We start from the raw sequence: 22,021 nt of genomic DNA, 5'->3' as shown, positions 1-22,021 counted from the left end.
TTTAGTTTTGTAACTTTAGGTTGAATTCATTAAATTATGTTATCAAGTCTGCAGCAAAAGCTAATTTTCAAAGCCATTTAGCATTCAACAATAGGGGTTTAGAATTGTTCTTCTCAGAAAAATTTCGGTCCCAGCCCTGAGCTAAAAAAAAATTACAATAAAACTTTACTAGTGCTAAGCTATTGAACTGTCTTGTGGTGGGGCAAGTCAGGACTTTCTGCTTCTTTTTCTGACAGAAATTCACAGAACTGAAGATAAGTTCACAAAAGTGAATTAGAAGTCTACTATTAACACCACTGATTCATTAATACATGATAGACTCAAATAATTTACTACAGAGTATCTACTGATGGAGAATATAATGAATAACCATAGGTTTTGGACTCTTACATTTTTATAAATTTTGTAAATTTGTACAACTAAGCACTTTTCTGCTCTATATATTTTTACCACCGCTTGTGACACATCTTAGCAGATACTGCTTCAGGTTGTACACAGTGTTTTCTTAACTTCTTTGAAAATATTTCTGGCCTGACGTTCCACATAGACTTTTCATCAAGGCCTTTAGTCACTTCGAACTTAGTAATGATGTCTGGAATAAATGGATAATATTGTTAATGGAATAAGACAGAATTAGCAACATCTGTCAGCTCATGAGGAGCTAAAGAGAACCTCCAAACCATTTCCCTTGTTGTTTGAAATTGACTTTTGATGTTGCTTCCATGTCTTCAACTGTTTCAGCATTGTTCTCATTGAAAGTCTAGTAGTTTGAGTTTTATTTTCTCTGCATATATAATTTTGCTACTATAATAAAATAATGGTGATTTTAATTAATTCTCCATTGGTAAATGACTTTCCATACTTGGCTAACAAATGAATCACTTCAGAACTTTGGTCTCAGTCCTATTTTATTTTTGTGAGGAAATTCCACTGTGATGAGATACTCTGTTCCAATTTTCTACTTTTTCTGACTGTTGATTTCCTGTGAATTAGGAACATTGTCCTGAATACATAGTCTGATACTGTCAACATAAATTATAGTCTTTTAGGATAGCCATAGTGCCATTTCATAAAGAGCACATTGCTCTACTATCTAATTCAATAATAGTAATTCAAACTCTCCTGTGCCTTAAAAGTTAGGTATTTGAAATCTGCTTTTTATCATGTTTTGACATGGTGGTTATGCACTGGTAATAATCAAAGGTACATGTCATGGCAATACCCACAGCACTCTAGGTGCTATGGAATTATAGCTGTATTACTGCAATTTATAATGCATTCAGCAGCAGGAGGCAATGAGTGTCAAATACTGTCTGTCTCAACTATTCAACTCTGCTGTCATAGCTTGAAAGCAGCCATAGACAATATATAAACGAATGAGCATGTCTGTGCTCTGTGTTTCTATATGGACCCTGAAATTTGGATTTCATTATTTTTCTTATGTCATAAAAGATTATTTTTATTTTTCCCCGATTGTTTAAAATAGTAAAAACCATTCATATCCCATGGACCTTACAAAAACAGATAGGATTTTATCCATGGGCCTTAGTTTGCTGACCTCTAGTTCAGAGGAAAAAAAAGAAAGAAGGACTATCTTTACAAGAAATTGCTGGAGATGTGAGTAACTGGACCAAATTTTGAAGGATTGAGTATAAAGTTAAGACAATTGGTGGTCAAAGGGAATACAATACCGTAAGACATGGATCTGAAGGAGTGTGGAGGTCAGGGTATGAAATGCATTGAAAGGGGTGAAAAGAGAGCTGTTATGGTCAGAGGACAGTGAAGAGTGGAACCAGGTGAATTGGGAGAGATAATCAGAGGCCAGATCGTACAGAACTGTGTAGACGTGGTAAGAGTACTTTATTTGAACTTGCTCAAAATAATATTTTTTCTCTTGATTATCTGCTGTTGTTTGAAAAAGTGACCTGCACCTTCCTCAATGATTGAACCCTTATGAGAGATTGTATATATATATTTGTATATTTGTATATATACTTTATTCATTGTTAATCTGCCGTTTTGGAAAACCAGAAAAGTTTCCATTATTGCTTAGGAAAAGTTCCTGTCACAGTGTTTTGATGATTCTAATTTCATTTGTGATAATAATAAATAAAATTTATTATTCTTTACAGACATCCTATGCTCAGCTCCTTGCAGCAACATGTCTTTCAAAACTTGTTAGCCGAGTCAGTCCTTTGCCAATTGAACAGAGGGTAGATATCAGTAAGTGGTTTATTATACCTTTTTTTTTTTTTAATAAAATTGCACTTTATTTTTTGTTGGAATATAGTTGACACACAATGTTATATTATTTAACATTGCACTTTAAAATCATATTTTTCCTTTTAAATATGTTAAACTGTGAAGAGGCATGCAAGTTACTTAAAATTCTATTATTTTTTTTTGAAGATGAGTTGTCAAGTCTCCTTTATCCATCTAGTAATGGACAGTGATGTGTTATACAACACGTGTAATCCAAAAAGCATTTGGTTAGTTTAATAATAAATAAATAACTAGGATTTTATTGTTGTGTTATTGTGTGTTATCTTACTGTTGGTAAGATTTGTACTATCTCATTTTATTCACCACATTTATGAAGTAGTTGCTCTTATTATCCTCATTTTATAAATGAGAAAATTAGATTTGATTGGCTCTGTAATGTGCCCAAGATCACACAGCTCAGAAGAAGTAAGTAGAGCTGTGATTCAAATCCATACAATCTGTATGGAGTTTATGCTCTTAGTCATTGTCTTCATTTGCAACTGAATGATAGAAAAGAAGCCAGCTGTCCATTTATCTCTCAGGCTTCTATACAAAATCATTTGGGGTGCATGTCAAATCAAAAGCAGGTTCTTAAAAATGAAACAAGATGGGATCTGGAGGGAGACAAAACATAAGAGACTCTTAATCTCATAAAACAAACTGAGGGTTTCAGTAGGGGAGGGTGGCTGGGTTATGGACATTGGGGAAGGTAAGTGCTGTGGTGAGTGCTGTGAAGTGTGTAAACCTGGCAATTCACAGACCTGTACCTCTGGGACTAATAATACATTATATGTTAATAAAAAACTTTTTTAAAAAGCAGGTTCCTACTTATTAGGAAGATAATCTGTATATGGAAGAATAATATTTGGAACTTAGTGTAGTTGGAAAACTTATTTTGTGAAGTAGTAGTATATTTTTCAGAAATAATGTAGTTTAAGATTTTGTGTGTGTGTGTGTATGTATGTGTGCATGTATCTGTGTATGTATGTGTAAGCTTTTCATATGGACAGGAGTCTAATTGAGCTATGGGATTTTTTTTTTCAGTGATCTTTGTTCATAGTAGAAATGAACTGTCGACTCATTTGTGCTCTCCAGCCTCAGGGTTCACATTATTTGTATTTGTGTATCAGAAAAATTAAAATGTATATCTGTGATAGATAGTAAGCCAAATTTTTGAACGATCGGATCACACAATGACATGTCATTTGCCTCATATATTTGACTGATATTTTTCTTAAAGCACCCAGAATCATAGGCACTGCACGATGCCTACAGGAGGAGTTATCTATGTGTTCATGGACTTGGGTGCTTAAGAAAGCAAAATGAATTTATAGTTTTAAAAATTAGGATCCAAACATTATAAACCTAACTCACAAAACATCATGACTTTATTTGACTGACTTACGTATACACACACATACACTTTGAATAGATTTTATTTTTTTAGAGCAGTTTTAAAATTGAGCAGAAAGTAGAGTTCTCATACATTCTGTCCCCCACACATGTATAGGCTCTTCCATTTTAGTGTCCTGAACCAGAGGTACATTAGTTATAATTGATGAGCCTACATTGACACATGATCATTACCCAAAGTCCAGTTTACATTAGAGTTCACTCTTGGTATTGTGCATTCTGGGGTTTGCATAATTGTGTAAGGACATACATGCCCCATTATAATAGTCTGCAGAATAGTTTCACTGCCCCCCAGAGATCCTCTGTGTGCCACCTATTCATCCCTCCTTCCCTTCTAACCCCTGACAACCATTGACTTTTTTACTGTTTGCAGTTTTGCCTTTTCCAGAGTGTCATGTAGTTGGAATCATACAATGTGTAGCTTTTTCAGATTGGCTTCTTTTACTTAGTAATAAGCATTTAACCTTCTCCATGTCTTTTCATGGCTTGGTAGATCATTTCTTTTTAGCAGTAAATGATATGCTATTGTCTGGATGTACTACAGTTTATTCGCCCACCTACTTGATGGCTCCAAGTTTGGCAGTTACAAATAAAGCCTAAAGTGGACTTTTGTATGGGCTTAAGTTCAGCTCATTTGGGTAAATACTAAGGAGAGTAATTGCTCTATTGTATGGTAAGATTGTGTTTAATTTTGAAAAGAATTTCCATATTGTCTTCCAGAATGGGTGTACCATTTTGCATTCCCACCTGCAATGAATGAGAGTTCCTGTTGCTCCACAGTCTTGCTAACATTTGGTATTTTCAGTGTTTTGGATTTGGGCTGTTTTAGTAGGTGTGTAGCAGTATCTTATTGTTTTAATTTGCAGTTCCCTGATGACATATAAATTGAACATCTTTTCACACGTTTTATTTAGCCTCTATATATTTTCTTTGATGATGTGTCTAAGTTTTTCACCCATTTTTAATCAGGTTGTTTTCTTATTGTTGGGTTTTGAGAGTTTCTGTATATTTTAGATAACAGTCCTTTATCAGATAAGTCTTTGGCAAAGATTTTGCTCCCTATTCTGTGGCTTGTCTTCTCATTCTCTTGATGTTGTTCCTCCCAGAGCAAAAGTTTTTAATTTTAAGTGAGTCTAGCTTATCACTATATTTTTCATGGAGTGTGCCTTTGTTGTTGTGTGCAGAAAGTCATTGCAAATCCAAGATGGTCTAAGTTTTTTTCCTGTGTTGTCTTCTAGGAGTTCTTATAGTTTTGTGCTTCACATTTAGGACTGTGATCCATTTCGAGTTGATTTTTGTGAAAAGTGTAAGGTCCTTGTCTAGATTAGTTCATTTGCATATGGGTGTCCACTGTTCTGGCACCATTTGTTGAAAAGACCGTCTTCACTCCATTCTTTTTTGCCTTTGTCCCTTTGTTAAAGACTAGTTGACTAGATTCATTGTGTGTCTTTTTCTGGGCCTTCTCTTCTGTTCCATTGAGCTATTCTTTTACCAGTACTGCACTGTCTTGAGTGCCGGAACTTTATAATAAATATTGAAGCTGGGGAGTGTCAGACCTCCAGCTTTGTTGTTCTTTAGTATTGTGGCAGGTATTCTAGATCAGTTGCCTCTCTATGAATCTCTTTAGAATCAGCTTGTAAATATTTACAAAATATCTTACTATGATTTTGTTTTGGATTGCATTGAATCTCCAGGTCAGTTTGGAAGGAACTGACAGCTTGACAGCATTGAGTCTTTTTACCCACGAACATGGAAACTCTCCATTTATTTTTTCTTCTTTGGTTTCATCCGTCAGCTTTAGGTTTTTTGTAACACTCTTTTTCACGTTGAGAAAGTATCCCTCTGTTTCTGCTGAGAATTTTTATTATAACTGGCCACTGGATTTTGTTAAGTGCTTTTTCTGCATCTAATAAAATGATCATGTGATTTTCCTTCTTTGCTCTTTTGATAACATTAATTGATTTTCAGATGCTGAACTGGACTTGCATAACCTGGGACAAATCCCACTTGGTAGTGGTGTATAATTCTTCGTTGTGGTATATAATTCTTTTTATGCATTTTTGGAATCAATTTGCTAATAATTTGTTGAGGATTTTTCTTTATGTTGATGAGAGATATTGGTCTGTAGTTTCTTTTCTTATAACATCTTTGTCTGGTTTTGTTATTAAGGTAGTGCTGGCCTCAGAGAATGAATTAGAAGGAATTCTCTTGCTTCTGTCTTCTGGAAGAGATTGAAGATAACTGATATAATTTCTTCCTTAAATGTTTGGTAGGGCCCACCAGTGAACCCCTCAAGGCCTGGTGCAGAATAAATACTAATTCAGTTTATTTGAAAGATACAGACCTATTGTCAGATGGCCCATTTGACTTATTTGTTTTTAAATAAATACTTAAAGAGGAATACTCATTAAAGGAAATTTGGAAAAACGAGAAAAGTAGAAACTTAGAACACAATTTCAAGCAACAAATGATGTGTTCTTATGAGTTTCATTGGTTTAACTTACTACTCTTATTTCTGCAAGTAGATTAGAATGTTTGTCATGACATGTCTGACTGTGTCAGTGGAATAATTCACATGTCAGCTAAAGTGGAAGATATGAGTAATTGCTTCAACAGTCGCCTTGCCTTCACATCACCTTAAAATCCTCAGTTTTTCGTGGGAAGGCCTGAGACTACATAGCCCCATTATTTTCCAACATTAACTCTACTGCCAGTTAGTATTCACCGCACTGTTTTCTGTCTTTATTAGTATAATTAACAGTGGCTTACTATTGCTCATCAGTTAAATAGTATTTCCTCAGCTTAGTATTCAAGTCCCTTTATGAGCTTGTAATTGATGGGCCATTCTTATAACTGTGTATGCTCATTGGTACTAGGCGAGTAGTTGTGCTAGAAGGTCTTCCCCTTATGCCCTGTTATTTCTGCCTTGGTGCCTTATTTAATGTTGTTTCTCTGGTCTTCTATTCAAATGAAAGTATAGCTTAAGTTAAATTACCTATATAGATTGGTCCTCCTTCCTTCCCTTCAAAGAGCTTTATGGAGGTGTAATTCATATATCATAAAGTTGACTTGTTTTAAGTGTACAATTAATGATTTTTAGTAAATTTACAGTGTTGTGTGAACATCATCACAATTCAATGTTGGCACATTTGTGTCACCCCCAGAACATCCCTTATGCTTATTATGTTAGTCCTGCTACCATAACCCCAACCACTGGATGCTTTCTGCCCTTATAGATTCACCTTTAGTGAATATTTCATATAAATACAATCATACCCATATGTAGCTTTTTGTGTCTGACTTTTTTCACTCAGCAAAATGTTTTTGAGATTTATCTGTGTTACAGCATATGTCAATATTTTGTTCCTTTTTATTGTAGAGTAATATTCCTTAGTATAGATAGATGACATTTTGTTACCATTCACTACTTGATGGACATTTGGGTTATTTCTGCTTTTTAGACACAATGAATAATGTTATTGTGAATACTGACCTAATAAGTCTTTGTGTGGACATAGGTTTTCATTTCTTTTCAGTAGATACCTGAGAGTGGAATTGCTGAGTCATAAATAAATTTATGCTTTTTAAAAAAGCATAAAGAAACCACTACACTGTGTTCCAAGGTGCCTGTACCACTGTGCATTCTCACCAGCAATGCATGGAGATTCTAGGTTCTCCACATCTTCTCCTCATAAGTCTTATCTTGATCTTCTTACGATCATTTCTTTTGTCCCATCTATTCTACCTCTCCAAATATTTCATAAGCAAACTCCAGGCATAGTTTATACCTCATATTTTTGTGTTCTTGGAATTTGGAGTTCTTTCCATCAAAGAATTCTTGAAGTATTGAGGTTATTTACCTTCTCTTTACTTTTTTCTCAAATAACATATTAGCCTTAGGGAACAAAGTAGAGATTGAATCTTTCCCCTTTTCTTTTATATTCTTGCGTGTTTTCTGATAGATTTTGTGGCTTCTTTTTTTTTTTTTTTTTTTTAACCTAATATCAGTCAGTCAGGGGCACCTGGGTGGCTCAGTGGGTTAAAGCTTTTGCCTTCAGCTCAGGTCATGGTCTCAGGGTCCTGGGATGGAGCCCTGCATTTGGCTCTCTGCTCAGCGAGGAGCCTGCTTCCTCTTCTCTCTCTGTCTCTTTCTGCTTACTTGTGATCTCTCTCTGTCAAAATAAGTAAGTAAAAAAAAAATCAATTAGTCAAAAACTATTGAATATTAAATTCCCATAATGTATAATACCAAAAACATCAGTCTAATGATGGTAAATTACCAAAGACATCTGCAAGTTTTGAGTTACTCATTACTAATAAGACTTATGGTTTGGCCAGTATTTGGAAGCAATAAACAAAAACTTGAAACAACCTGACTTAGTCCCAATTTGGCCAGTGTGACAAGTTATTTCACCTCTTTCTTTTTTCTTTCTTTCTTTTTTTAAATTTTATTTATTTATTTGACAGAGAGAGATCACAAGTAGGCAGAGAGGCAGGCAGAAAGAGAGAGGAGGAAGCAGGCTCCCCGCTGAGCAGAGAGCCCGATGCGGGACTCGATCCCAGGACCCTGAGATCATGACCCGAGCCGAAGGCAGCGGCTTAACCCACTGAGCCACCCAGGCACCCTATTTCACCTCTTTCACTTTCATATCTTTTACCTAAGAAACAGGTTAATAGTAATAATAGTATAATAGCAATATTTTCACATTGCTATGAGAGCCACATAAGGAATTTCCTGGGAAGCACTTCTAACTTGCATCATAAATGCTAAATGTTATTGTTACATAGGGTTCCATACCCGAAGAGCCTCTAGTGCATAGCTTTCCAACTCTCTGTTAACTTTTCTCTGGGACTTTTTCAGCTGTTTTATTTCATTTTTCTATGTGTCTTCTTGAGCATTTCATTTTCTTCTTGATATGGCTTTTCTCTGTTATCTTGACTGGTGATGATGAGATGCATATTGTTTTACTTGATCATTATCATGGACACTTACTAAACTGGAAAAATATTAGAAGTCCTGTAAAAAAGCATAACATGAGAGTATTTTATGTAAGCTATTCAGCTAAAATAACAAAAGTGTCGTGTATTAATTTTTTTTCTGCCTTAAATGACAAACTTGTTAGCCAGTGTCTTGGGTAGTCTGGGAAGGTCTGTATATTGGGACCTAGCTTAAATGTCAAACTTGGTTGATCTCACATTTTGTTGATTATCTTGAGATTACCCTCTTAGTGGTTATCATTACCCCGATGCAGATTCCCATATCCCCTCCAAGTTAAAAATTTTCAAGATAGTAAAAATAATTGAGGTAAATAAACAAGATTTTCTTTTATATTCTAGAAGCAGTGTCTTCTTAAGCTTCATTATTGAAATAAAACATTACAAGTTATGAAGCTTAGGATATCCCTATTACTGCATAGGAGAAACCTTTTTTTAAACATCCATCTTAATTCTAGAAAAATGTATGCTTTTTAAAGAAAATTTAATTTTGGACATTTGGATGGCTCTGTTTGTTGAGCATCTGCCTTTGGCTCAGGTAATGATCCCAGGGTCCTGGGATTGAGGCTCACATGGCCAGCAGGGTGTCTCCTTCTCCCTCTGCCTCTTACCCTGCCCACACTCCCTGTCCTCCTCACTTTCTGTTCTCAAATAAATAAATCTTTTTTTTTGTAAAAAGATTTATTTATATAACTATATAATCTTGATGTTAATAAAAATTAAGGTTGAAATATGATAGTCATGAGAATTTTTTTAAAATGTAAGACTCTCACTGCAGCTGTTTCTGTTAAAGCTATTTTTAGTTAAATATTGAGGTATTTACCTTTTCTTCACTCTTTTACCTAATGGCATACTGGCCTTTGGGGTCAAAGTAGAAATGGAATCCTTTCCTTTTTAAAAATTTTTTCTCTTCGTTTTTCTGTTAGACTTCTGGCATGTTTGTTACCTGACCTCAATTATTTGATCCACTAGGAAACTCATAGCTAACTTTGCTACCCACCTTTAATGATTCTGGTATATCAGCTTTGTTCCAAGTTTTAATTTACTATTCTATTTGTACTTTCCATAACTTATATACTTATTTTACCATACTATACTACTTGTATTTTTTGTGCCACTTAAACAGGATATAGCATACAGTCAGTGTTGCTATGGTAAGACATATGCATCCATAAAAGTGACTGTGCTATGCATTGTTATGCAGTAAAATCACAGGGTTCAGGAGAGAAATAGGACATGGAAATAAAACTCAACTTGATCAGTGACACATTAAAAAAAGAAATCTAATAGAAGGTTTAGTAGAGTTTTACACATATTAAATGGTTAAGAAATACTTAAATAGTAGAATAAATAAGCATTTTATCTTGAATATCTGAATTTTGTTTTTGGATGTGGACCTCAGAGGGTTGCAGTTTGTGAATCATAGTGAAGTAGTGAAGGAAGATTATCTGAAATAGGATGGAAAAGTGTAAACCAGTTAAGGTTGTGTGAGGCGGGTAACGCGTGAGGTGAACTGAGACAGCTAGTAGATGTTTGAGGTGGCTGCATTTTGTATATGGTTTGCTTCAGTTGGCCTGATAGCAGTTTTGTATTCACCTGGCAGTTTTTTCTACATGAAATCATGCAAAAACAAAAGTGACATTCTCATTACACTCAAATTATCCCCTAATATTTAAATTGAATTGGAGCAAATTTCCTTTTCCACAGTAAGCCTTGTAGCAGAAATGACTATTTAAGTAAGTATATATCTTGGAGAAAAGGATTAGCTTTTTGTCAAAGAATGTGTCAGCTGTTTTTCTTCACAAGATTCACATTATGTTACGGAAAAGTTCAAATGATCACAGAATATTTTCTTACAGGAAACTACATTCTTAATTATGTGGCATCACAGCCCAAGCTGGCGCCCTTTGTTATCCAAGCTCTAATTCAAGTCATTGCTAAAATCACTAAACTGGGATGGTTTGAGGTTCAGAAAGACCAGTTTATCTTCAGAGAAATTATTGCTGATGTGAAGAAGTTCCTTCAGGTAAGAAGGCATTATCACATTATTAGAACATCACTAGTTGGTTTTTTGGTTTTTTTTGTTTTTTTTTTTGGTTTAGAAAACTTCTTTTCTTAAGTATGGTTTCTTCTGTGACTACCAGTACCATATTAATTACAATTTACTGTTTATCCTCTGGGCCCTTTATTTTTTATTGCCAGTGAATGAGCATCATGGCATTACAGAAGTTTCAGACAAGAAGAATGAACATTAAAATGTTAGAAAATACACAAAAATTAGAAAATTTCAAAAATACGTGTTCTGTCCTTTCTAACATGCATGTCTATGTACTACATACATACAAAACGGATCTAATATTTTTCGATGATGTGATGCAATGCTCATTACATCTCTTTGAAGAGGATCTCACTTGCAAATGAGAAAACTGAGGCTTACGAAAGTTAAGTGAATTACATACGGTTGCAGATTGACCTAGTAAAGCATAAAGCAAGCATTTCAGCAAGTTTTCTAACTTAAAGGATTCCTATATTTAACTTTTGCATTAGACCGTATTGACTATGCTAGTTTCTTAAGGATATTTTTGACTTAAATGATTCAAGTTTTAGCATATGCACATTTAACCTGCACAAATTCAGGTATTTTAACTGCAAAAAATAAGAAAAAAGAAAAATAAGCAAGAGGACAGTCATATACACTGTGCTGGTGATTCTGCTTGCCATTCCACAGAGTAGTCTGTGTCCTGAGGTATGGTGTGGCAAACTTAAATCTGCTATTTCCAGTCTCTGCATGCCTCTTAGGATGACCATCCTGCCTTGCTCAGTGTGATTCGGTTATTTAAAGATACATATTTTTTCATACAAACATTATCCCTAATTGCAAGAAAGGCACTTCAGCTGGAGCTCTGCTGCAGAAGCAGTGATCATTACAGTTCTTGAGGGAAAACTGGCAGTTTGGATTGAGAGATGGCTCAGTATAGGTTTATTGGCAATTAGAGGCAATTTGGATTTTCTGAGATTTTATTTCTTATGCAGTAAATCCCTGTGTAAGATGTAACTCTACCATGTAGTGCAATTCTAGAAACTTCAGAGTATGCAACACTAGACTACGATGCTTTCCTTTTATTCATATTGTTAAAACCCTGGTTAACAAATATTTGATCATCTAAAACTTCACAGGAATCCATGTTTTTTTAGCCCTGAGGTGAGCAGCCCTGGAGCAGTGGGGTGGTTTGTTCAGTGACAAATGACTTCCTCACTCCAGAGTTGTACTCGCAGTTTTGGCTAACAAAATAGCAGCCTTCTCTTGTCGTTTGTTTGTTTGTTTCTTTCTTTCTTTCTTTCTTTCCTTCCTTCTTTCTTTCTTTCTTTTTTTTTTTTTAAAGATCTTATTTATTTATTTGACAGACAAGAGATCACAAGCAGGCAGAGAGGCAGGCAGAGAGAGAGAGAGGAGGAAGCAGGCTCCCCGCCAAGCAGAGAGCCCTATGCCGGGCTGGATCCCAGGATCCCAGGATCATAACCTGAGCCCAAGGCAAGAGGGTTTAACCCACTGAGCCACCCAGGCACCCTCTTGTCGTTTCTTAAGATCACACACAGCTTAAGAATCATAGTGTAGGCAAGAATAGATTTAAGAGTTTTTGAAAAATAAAATTAAGGTTGAAAACTGAATGGAAGGAAGTCATTCTTGTTGGTTAACATTTCTCAAGCTCTCTTTCCAGTGGCTGGTAAGTTGAACTTAAGTTGAGCTTTAGTGTGTTCTTGTCAATTTTAGAAAAACAGAAGAAACAAAATGTATGGTCTTCAAAGTTTAACAAAGTATCACAAAAGGAAGCACTTGTTTTCTGGGTATGACTTAACCTAACTTTGAGTCATGAGAAAGGCATTTCACTTACCTGAATGGAAATGAGAAAAGAAACGTGCGCTAAATAGGTTTCCCATAAATGTGAATGAGATTCTTAAAAAGCAGACTCAGGTCCTTGGCGCTCTTATTTTTAAAGTGTTTAATCAAGGTAACGGGATTTGAGAAAATATTTGGGAAATTTTAAGTGATCGAAAGCTGCTAGGTCAGGGCAAGTAAAAAGTTTGAGCAACTAATTTTACTTTGTCCAGATCTTCTACTGTCATAGATTAATTATGTCTAATAAATTTCTTGACAAAAGAGAAAAAAAACCCACTTTAATGTTTAAGTACTCAAATAGAGTACCCCATGGTTCCTTTGGGTATTAACAGCTTCTGTGAATTTTGTACTAAAAATTATTTTAAATTTGCTAAATCTTTAATGGCCTGAAGTTTTGTACATCTTCTTTTCTCTGTTATTGCAATCGTACTGCTGCCACACTACAAACATTGATGAGCTTCTTTTCTACATACATACCCAGGAGAGCCTCCTGTCATCTATGGCAGTGCTAGCCACATTACTGATTCACAGTGAAATAAGGAGCAGAATGTAAATCAGCGTGGTGCTTCCTTCACTGAGGAAGACTTGCTATGAAAAAAATGCCAGCTAAACTAAGCAGTGTACTTAGTAGGGACTTAGCAGGCTTATAATCTTGTACATACTTTTATCTCATCCATCACGAATGAGTCCCAAGCCACTCTGAGACTAGCATTGAGTTTGCAGATGACCAGCAAGCCATCAGGGAGCCTCACTTCGAGGAGCATTGACCTGGTGTGCTTACTCAGAGGGCTGATGCTTCAGTAACCGGAAATGTGTAGCCTAGTTCCAACAGTTGAGATTGTTGTGAAGGGCCATAAAGAAATAAAATGCAAAAATTATGGGATGTGTCCTTTATTTTTTTATCCTAAGATAATAAATAGAAGGAATGACCAACTATAAAATTCAGACCTGAAAAACTTGTGGGGTCTTGGGTGGCTTAGTCAGTTAAGTGTCTGCCTTCAGTTCAGGTCATGATCCCAGGGTCCTGGGGTTGAGCCCTTTCTTCGGGCTCTCTGCTCAGCAGGAAGCCTGCTTCTCCCTCTCCCACTGCCTGCTGCTCCCCCTGCGTGTGTACTCGTGTGCTCCCTCTCTCTCTCTGAAATAAATAAATGAAATCTTAAAAAAAAAAAAAGACTTAAAAAACTTGTAATCTGTATTATTTCTTTTTTATGATTATACTATAATTGAATTTTTTTTTAAAGATTTATTTATTTATTTGTGTGAGAGAGAGAGAGAGCATGTGCAGAGAGAGAGGGAGAAAGGTAATCTCAGGCAGACTGTGTGCTGGGCTTCATCTTACAACCTTGAGCTCATGACTTGAGCTGAAATCAGGAGTCGGACATTCAACTGACTCAGCCACCCAAGCATCCCTGGATGTTACTTTTTTAGTTTTTATACTTACAGTGTGATTTTGCAGTAGGGTAATTTGTTAGTGAAAGTGCATGTAAAACCTGAATTTTGATTTGAAGGAAGTTTTTGAGATTAAATTGGGAGCTGATTAAATTAAAAACGTTTTGAAGGCTATGAAACTGTATACCATATTGATAGTTATGTATTAATTACCCCAGTGCATTGGATACTTTAGATGCCTTCATTTTAGATATCATAATAAATGCATACACATGTGCTATTAAATAATATTAAAAAGGCCTAAGTGATCTTATGTGATATTAGATTGAGAGATTTAGATTAGTTCCTAAGCTATTTATTATTTATTGAGTGCAGCTATCTCAGTAGCCTTCAAGCAAATTTATAGAACTAAAGAGCAATTTTTGTTCAATCTTACAGAGTCTCATGAAAACTATTAAACTCTCGTATTTTAAGGTTTAGTTTAATATAAGTCCTACGTGCTATAAACATTTTTTAGAGTATTTAGCATTTCTAGGGTAGGTGAGCTTTTTTCTTCACTCAGCTCTGTGTGTACCTAAATTTATCCTTCAAAAAATGAACTCAAAATTATTTTTGTAGACATCATAAATTTCTTTTACATATTTTAGTAGATATATTATTTGGAAAATGTGATGTTTCAGTATTTGATTATTTGTTCACACATTAAGAACCAATAATATGTCTCTACTTAGGGTACACTTGGTTGTTTTCTCCATAGGGTACTGTGGAGCACTGCATAATAGGAGTAATAATCCTCTCCGAGTTGACTCAGGAAATGAACCTGGTAAGCCTTCCATCTAATAGTGACGTGAAGTTTGCTAAGTAATGCTGATTCTTTCATATAAAATGTTTGTGTAGCATAAAACTCTGAATTCAATCAAGTTTTTTGTGTATTTTATTGGTGGGATAATTGGGTATAAGAATACTTATTGAAAGTAACAGAAATAGTGTAAGGTACTGCAAGGAAGAGGGAATTAGACATGGTCCTTGCTCCGTGACCATTGGTGAATTGTCCTTTTATCCTCTCTATATAGTAATACACTAACCATAAGAAAGAAATGATACGAAAAGAAACAAACCTTTATTTGCTTACAAATAAAAGACAAGCAGTTTGGTGAATAGATTCTCAACAATGGGTACACAGTCTGACTCCTCAAAGAATAGGCCAGTTGGCACTTGGCCACTTGCTGGCATGAATTTCCACCCTGTACAAGGAGTTTCCAGAAGCCGTGCTTCCCCCCAACAGTGCCTTTATGAGCTCAGCAGCTGAGCACATTGTCACCTGTTTCTGCTCACTTTTGTACTTAGCATGGTTCTAAACAGAACAAAAGCAGAAGTTAGGTTCTCTGTGGGATAATGTTAAAATAAAGGGGAGTAGAGGTAGTGTTTATATTTTAAAACTCTTGTCATGCAGTAGTCTGCGTTTGTGTGTTTGTGTGTGTGTGTGAATATGAAGAGCTTGCATACCTAGGACTACTTACCAGCTCCCTTTAGAATGTCAGTATAGTTCTGTACATAAAAAAATCAGCCAAAACGACTGTTTCCAACTTGTGTGCAGTCAGGAATTAGAGAACATTTCTAGTTTTATTGGGTGCTTATCTTAAATTTAAAGTGATCCCTTACGTTATCACAGACCTCACTCCCTGACTCCTCTACACCCAGCGCATAACAGTTTCTCCCCTGTGGCTATGTACCCGTATCCATTTGTCCCACAAAGGAACCAGTATAGAATTGTGCGTTTCAGTTATTGGACATGTTCTATTAGTCTCCATCAGTCTGGAAAAATTCCTCAATCTTTCTCTCACTTTTCATGACCTTAACATTTGTGAAAATTACAGGCCAGTTTTGTGAAATGTCCCTCAATTTGGGATTGTCTGATGTTTCTTTATTATTAGATTCGGATTATGCATACTGGTTAGGAATATCACAGAAATGATACTGTGATCTTCTCATTTTCTCCAGTCAGGAAGCGCATGATTTGATTTGGTATATTACTAATGATGTTTACTTTGGTTACTTGATGAAAATGATCTCCTTCTCTAATTACAGATTTATTTTTTTCTCCCTTGTAAATAATAACTACTTAAGACAAAATACCCATTCCTCATCAGATGTCCAATTTATTCACTTATTTATATCAATATGCATTCCTGGCTTCCAATTGTATTTAGTAGGTTATAATTTGTTACTAACATACTTTCATGCTCTCATTTTGCCAGATTTGGCCAGTAGGAACCCTTTTAAGCTGGCTTCCATGTCCATTTGACATTTACTCACCAGTCTTTGAATATTTTCTTCCTTTTTGGACAAGATGTTCTAGGCTTATCTTGTATATAACCAAGTGCTTTTGAAAAAAGCTTCAAGGTCTAAAGTGTGATTTTGATTTTGTATGGTAAAAAAAATATGGCTTTTGTGGACACATTTTACTTGGTCTAATTTTATGGCATTTACAGTTTGAAGAAGCACTTGGTAAGTACTTCTGACCAGGCAGCAGGGAGATAGATCTACAGTGCATGGTGAAAATCAGACACTATCATTATTAAATGTGAACCAGGCAAATTCATGTAATGTCAATAACAAGATGTATTTTTTAAGAAAAAATACCTAAACTTGAGGTTTCCTAAAAGAGGATTATATGCAATCTTGTTTTTTTCAAAGCCAAGCCTATTGTTTCTACTGTTCCTGGAGGATATTCAGTATATACTCAGCAAGAAGTACAATATCCTTTATCTATATTGTAGAGACTTGGGTATACATTAGACAATAGATGCACAGTCCCTCTTCTCAAAAAACTGGATATCGGTGAATAAAACAAGTAAGATAAGCAGGGTAGGCCTTGAAGATAACTGAAATAAGACCTGGATTTGTACTTTAGCTCTATTGCTTACTGCTTTGGACAAACTTCTAAATGTCTTTAAACATACAGATTTACACTCTGTTAAGTGAGAATGACACCTTCCAGGATCTTAGTAAGATTAGATAAACTACTAGCTCAGGGCCTGGTATGTACAAGTGCTCCATAAGAGTTTCTTCTGTTCGTGTTATTATATGGTAGTAATGAGAGGTTGGCCTAAGATAGTGTGCCTGTAAACTTTAATTTTCATATGTTAGAAGAGGATAATATATTTTTCACAGGCTATTTTAAGAAGTGAAATAATATGTGAAGAGTACTTCATAAATTACAGTTGCAATACTATATGCTATTATTAATTTGAATTAAGGAAAAGTTTTTATATATTGAGGGAAATATTATAAGAGAAACAGACTGAAGTTTGGTTTAAAAGAAAGGAAGAATGCTGGAAATGCTAATTTGAATCTTACCTATTGGTTATGTTATGACCGAGTTTTCATGTCCGAGGACCACCGACGAGCCAAGCACCGAAGCAATCACATGAGGGTTTATTTGACAAGCTTAAGCTTGGGCCCAAGTATACCCGATGCAACCGAGTAGGGACTTGGACCCCGAGCCAGATTACAGTCAGAGTTTTTAAAGGCAGAGTAGGGGTGAACTTGGCAGTGGGTGAGGACCAAAGGGGTTATGGATGATGTAAGTCTCTAAGGAATTTTGGAAGCGAGGTTTCCAGGACCTTGAGGGGCTAGCTGTTGTCTGGGGAAAAATTATTCATTACCAATAACAAAAATCGTCTTGTGAGACCCTTTAGATGTATATCAGTGGGTCATATGCTTGGGAATGATCGCTGACACTATCTTGGAGGTTTAGAGATAAAGTTTCACATTTCTCCTATCAAGTGTCCTTGTTAGTGAGATTTAGGTTTAGAAGAAATTTAACTTTATTTACATTTCCTTCTGCCTCAGCCTCCTTCAGTTTTATGTTGGGGAGGGCGACATTAGGGCTTAAGAAACTGAGTTATTTGCCTCTGGAAATTGTGCTATTGTTAAGATAGCTTCTTGGTTGTAAATCTCTAGGACATTGGAAAACCAAGGGAGACTCCTGTCTTGCAGGATTGTGATCTCTGCAAGTTAACTATTTGCTTTTCCCCCAGGGCAGCCAGGGGTGGCCGAGGAAGGTCACACATACTACCGAGGGAGGGGAGCGGGTGGAGAGGGGGTGCAAGGTGCCAGCTTTTGCTTTGCCAAGATGGCTGTACTTATGTCAGGGCTAGACTCGAGGTGGGTACAGCCTTGTTCTTCTTGGCTTCCACAGTTACAGATTCCAGTAACTACTTTCTGTAATCACTTCTGTTATGTTTCATGTTTCTATGAGTAAATGTGGCTTTAAATATAGTCTAAATTGTTTGATGGAGCTTAGGAAGTATCAGATAAACAATTCTGAGCTCACTGATTTTTTTTAACTATGTTTAAGCATTAGCAAAGAAAATGGTTTATTTTCTTTTTCCAAATAGCAAAAGGAGTGCTGTAGCAACTCTAGTCCATGGTGTTAATAGTCATTTGGGTATCAGACTTCAGCTTTGTTTGCTGTTTGCTGTTAATAAATGGAAGTATGAATGGCATTAATAGTATAGTTTTGACCATATCATATTTTAGATTAGAGGCTTAAGAACTACTCTTCATAAATTTATTCTTAATAGTTATCTATCAGTAACTAATAAATATTCAGAGGGAATGTACTGTTGCTTATATACTAAGATTTCTGGTTGTTTATTTTTTCCGCCTTGGTTTCTTTTTAAAACACCAAGGATATATGAACCAATGACATTTTTGGTGTATATAGAAATACTACTTTTATATGAACAGTTTTTCTGTAATTGATTATTAACTGATTCACAGAAGGTTAAATTTTGAAGATTATTTTAGGGATTCTTGTTTTACAGGAGCAATCTGAGCTGAGGAACAGAGAAATTGTTGCTTACCTAATATGAAATGGTACATGGTACAGGAGTTGATAGTCTTAGGATCCATCTGTTATTTTATAATCTGTGTTCATATTACCTCTGAAAGTGTGATCAGTTCTGGCTTCTAATTTTGGGATTGGTATGGTTAGAAAGAGCAATGAATTGAAACAGTCCAGAAACTTGGGTTTTGCCGATGGTGGGTCTGCCATTAACTCTGTGAGTGACATTATGCAGGGCACTTAGCCCGTAGATTTTTAAAAGCTCTCTTAACTCTGTACTTGATGCTTCTTTAATCATTATTTCCATTCCTTTTTTTTAGTAAATTTTTGCTTTGCTATTTGCTAAGTCTGGTTAAATAGATTTATCTTGATCTTTTTAGGTTGATTATTCTAGACCTTCAGCAAAACACAGGAAAATAGCTACCTCATTTCGTGATACTTCTCTCAAAGACATTTTAATGCTAGCATGCTCTCTTCTAAAAGAGGTAAGTTTTTAAATAATTCAATATCCTACTTAGAGTATTTAGGAAATTTTAAGTTTCAGAAGAACTTCAATTGAATACCCCTTCCCCAACCCTCATTCTGCCTTTTCAAGATTTACTGTGAGCAATCTTAATTTAGGTACAGTAGATTTCCACAAGTCTGTAAGAGTTTCCAAAAAATTCACTTTTATTTACCAGAAATATAATAAAACAAAATCTAAAGGGAATTCAGTAACTTATCTTTAGGTAGTTTCACTGTCTGCCTACTACTGCTATGGATTATTTATTACAGAAGCTAATTGAGACTTAGTTTCTTTATTTTTGTTTTCTGTATTTTAATGGGATGCAGATGAACAATGAAATGGCAGTAAGTTTTCCTAATTCATTAATTGTCAGTATTCATAGGTAAGCCAAGACAGTTGACTTTAATAATTTGTTTGGGAAATTATATTTTCCCATTTGCTACTTGGTGCCCTGTGGAATATTAGGGATAGTACAATTAATAATTATATTGTGTTTGCTTGTAATATAGGGATTCCGTCATGTGGTTCAAGCTTTTAAATTGGCCTAATATAGCGTTTCCTAAAGTATGTTCCAGGAAGTACCTGTTTCTAATTATTTCAGTTCTCTAGATAGTTAGTAACAGGATGCTGCAGTAGGCCGGTGTGAAAGACCCTCTATTATTTTTTAAATTTTCCATTTGTATGAAAAATTTTAGCATATGCAAAAGAAGGTTGAAGAGTATAATGAGCTCCCTTGGACCCATTAACCAGTTAAGCAGTAACAACTCCAGACCAGTCTCTTCTCTTCTCTGTACTTTTCAAACAACTCTTTGTCTTCGTGTTATTCTTGAAGCAGAATCCCAAATTTAGTTATCACTTCTTCCACAGGTATTTCGCAATGTGTCTTTAGGAGATAATCTATTCTGATTGTGTCAGAATAGACCTTTTGTTGGGGGGAGGTAGGGTGTGGTAAGGATTGTTCTCCAGAACAATCTTAGACTCCTGCAGCTCTGACCTTTGTTAACTGAGTATTTATACTAAAGTTCCCCACTTGAAGAATATTATATTTCCGGCTTGTTCTAAGCAGCCTTTGGTCTAAAATAGATCCCCCAAATCTATACATTCTTGCTGAGTACAGTATTTGTCCTAAAGTTCTTTTTATAACTTTAGAAGGTGGCCTACAGTTTGCAGTTAGGTGTCAAAGGTCTTATTCTCATTTTAGAAAATAAAATTTTGAAAATAGTCTATTGTAGATTTTTGTTGATAGTGATTTTACAACTTTTTCTGACATACACAACAACATAACTTTGCAGACTTTTCTTCCTAATTCTAATTTGGCATTGAAAAGTGATTTAGTGAAGTGACAATTTGTTTATTGATGTATTTCATGAAGTTTTACTTGACTTTCACCTTTTTTCAGGTGTTGGCCAAACCCTTAAATCTTCAGGATGAAGGTCAACAAACTCTAGTAATGCAGGTCTTGAAACTGGTCCTCAACTGCCTTAGCTTTGACTTCATTGGCAGTTCAGCAGATGAATCTGCAGATGATCTTTGCACAGTGCAGATTCCAACAACCTGGAGAACAAGTAAGAAGAAAGCTTAGTGTGAGGGATGGTCAGAGTCAAAGGCGCAGAATTAAACAATATAGTTGCCAAATGTGCAGTTATCTCTAGTTTTTGTTTCTCTTTTCATTTCTCTTCCCTGTATGCCTTTTCCCCTTACTTCCCAAGACTAGACCTTTTTGTCCTCAAGAAATTAAACTGGGTATTTAGGATAACAGATATAGGAGGGGAACACCACAATTTTGTGAAAACTAATATGGAAAGCAGAGATTAAAACAATTAAAAAGGATGTAGTATTCTTAGTATCATGATGAATACATGAACCAACAAATGCAATAAAAATTGCACATACTACGCATAAATACAGACACACACCTGTATGTACACATGAGTGCATGTAAAAATGGGAAAAATGAATAAGATTGATGGATTGTATCAGAGTGGTTTCCTGATTGTGATATTCTGCTGTAGTTTTGCAAGAATTTACCGTTGGAAGAAACTAAGTAATGGGTGCATGGGGTCTCTATTATTTCTTGCAACTGCATATGCATCTGTAATTATCTCAAGAAGCTTTTTTATAAAGGGAGAGCTTAGTAGAAACAAAGTAAAGAGTAGAAGTAAACTTCAAAAAAGTATACTAATATCCCCAGGGAAATTAAAAAAAAAAAAGGTAACACATCCTTGAAACAAGATTAATATTTTTTTAGTTTTATTTATTAATTTGAGAGAAAGAAAGAGAGAATGCATTGTGGGGAGGGATAAAGAAGGAGAAGAGAAAATCTCAAGCAGACTCCCCACTGAGCATGGAGCCCCAGTGTGGGGCTTGATCTCATGACCCTGAGATCATGATCTGAGCCAAAATCAAGAGTCAGACACTTAACCAGCTGAGCCATACAGTTGTTCCAGAATAAGATACTGTTTTATAAAGGAAAGTTCAGAGAATGTTCCAAATATAAAAGACAGTTGCTTAAATAAAACACTTAATAAAAGGTTGGAAGATAGCCTAGAAAGTAGAACAAAAAAGCAAGGAGAGATTTGATAGGAGAAAAATCTACAAGAATATCAGAGCATAAAATTAGGAGAGCTGGCATCTGACTACTAGGAGTTTAAGAAAGAGAATAGAAAAAAAAAAAAAGAAGAAGAAGAAGAGAAGAAGAAAATTTGCA

The 22,021-nt window shown here is 35.4% G+C and overlaps 1 protein-coding gene across 7 annotated transcripts in view; it reads left to right on the top strand.

Annotated features, from left to right (window-relative positions):
- RANBP17 (RAN binding protein 17) overlaps positions 1-22,021 on the top strand; it is a 314,133-nt gene that overhangs the window by 10,105 nt on the left and 282,007 nt on the right. For 6 of the 7 annotated variants that reach the window (XR_004284119.1, XM_032337027.1, XM_032337025.1 and 3 more), the window contains exons 3-7: positions 2,133-2,223; positions 10,530-10,696; positions 14,715-14,780; positions 19,190-19,294; positions 20,714-20,879. Coding sequence is in view for 6 of the 7 variants with exons in the window: in XM_032337027.1 (XP_032192918.1) it covers positions 2,133-2,223; positions 10,530-10,696; positions 14,715-14,780; positions 19,190-19,294; positions 20,714-20,879 (595 nt within the window). In the remaining variant the exon portion in view is untranslated. The remainder of the gene's footprint in view (positions 1-2,132; positions 2,224-10,529; positions 10,697-14,714; positions 14,781-19,189; positions 19,295-20,713; positions 20,880-22,021) is intronic. The other variant, XM_032337026.1, reaches the window with a different exon arrangement.

The sequence above is a fragment of the Mustela erminea genome, chromosome 3 (assembly GCF_009829155.1).
Source record: "Mustela erminea isolate mMusErm1 chromosome 3, mMusErm1.Pri, whole genome shotgun sequence".
Taxonomy (NCBI): Eukaryota; Metazoa; Chordata; class Mammalia; order Carnivora; family Mustelidae; genus Mustela; species Mustela erminea.
Note: the sequence above shows the minus strand (reverse complement) of the source record. Positions and strands in the feature narration are given on the sequence as shown.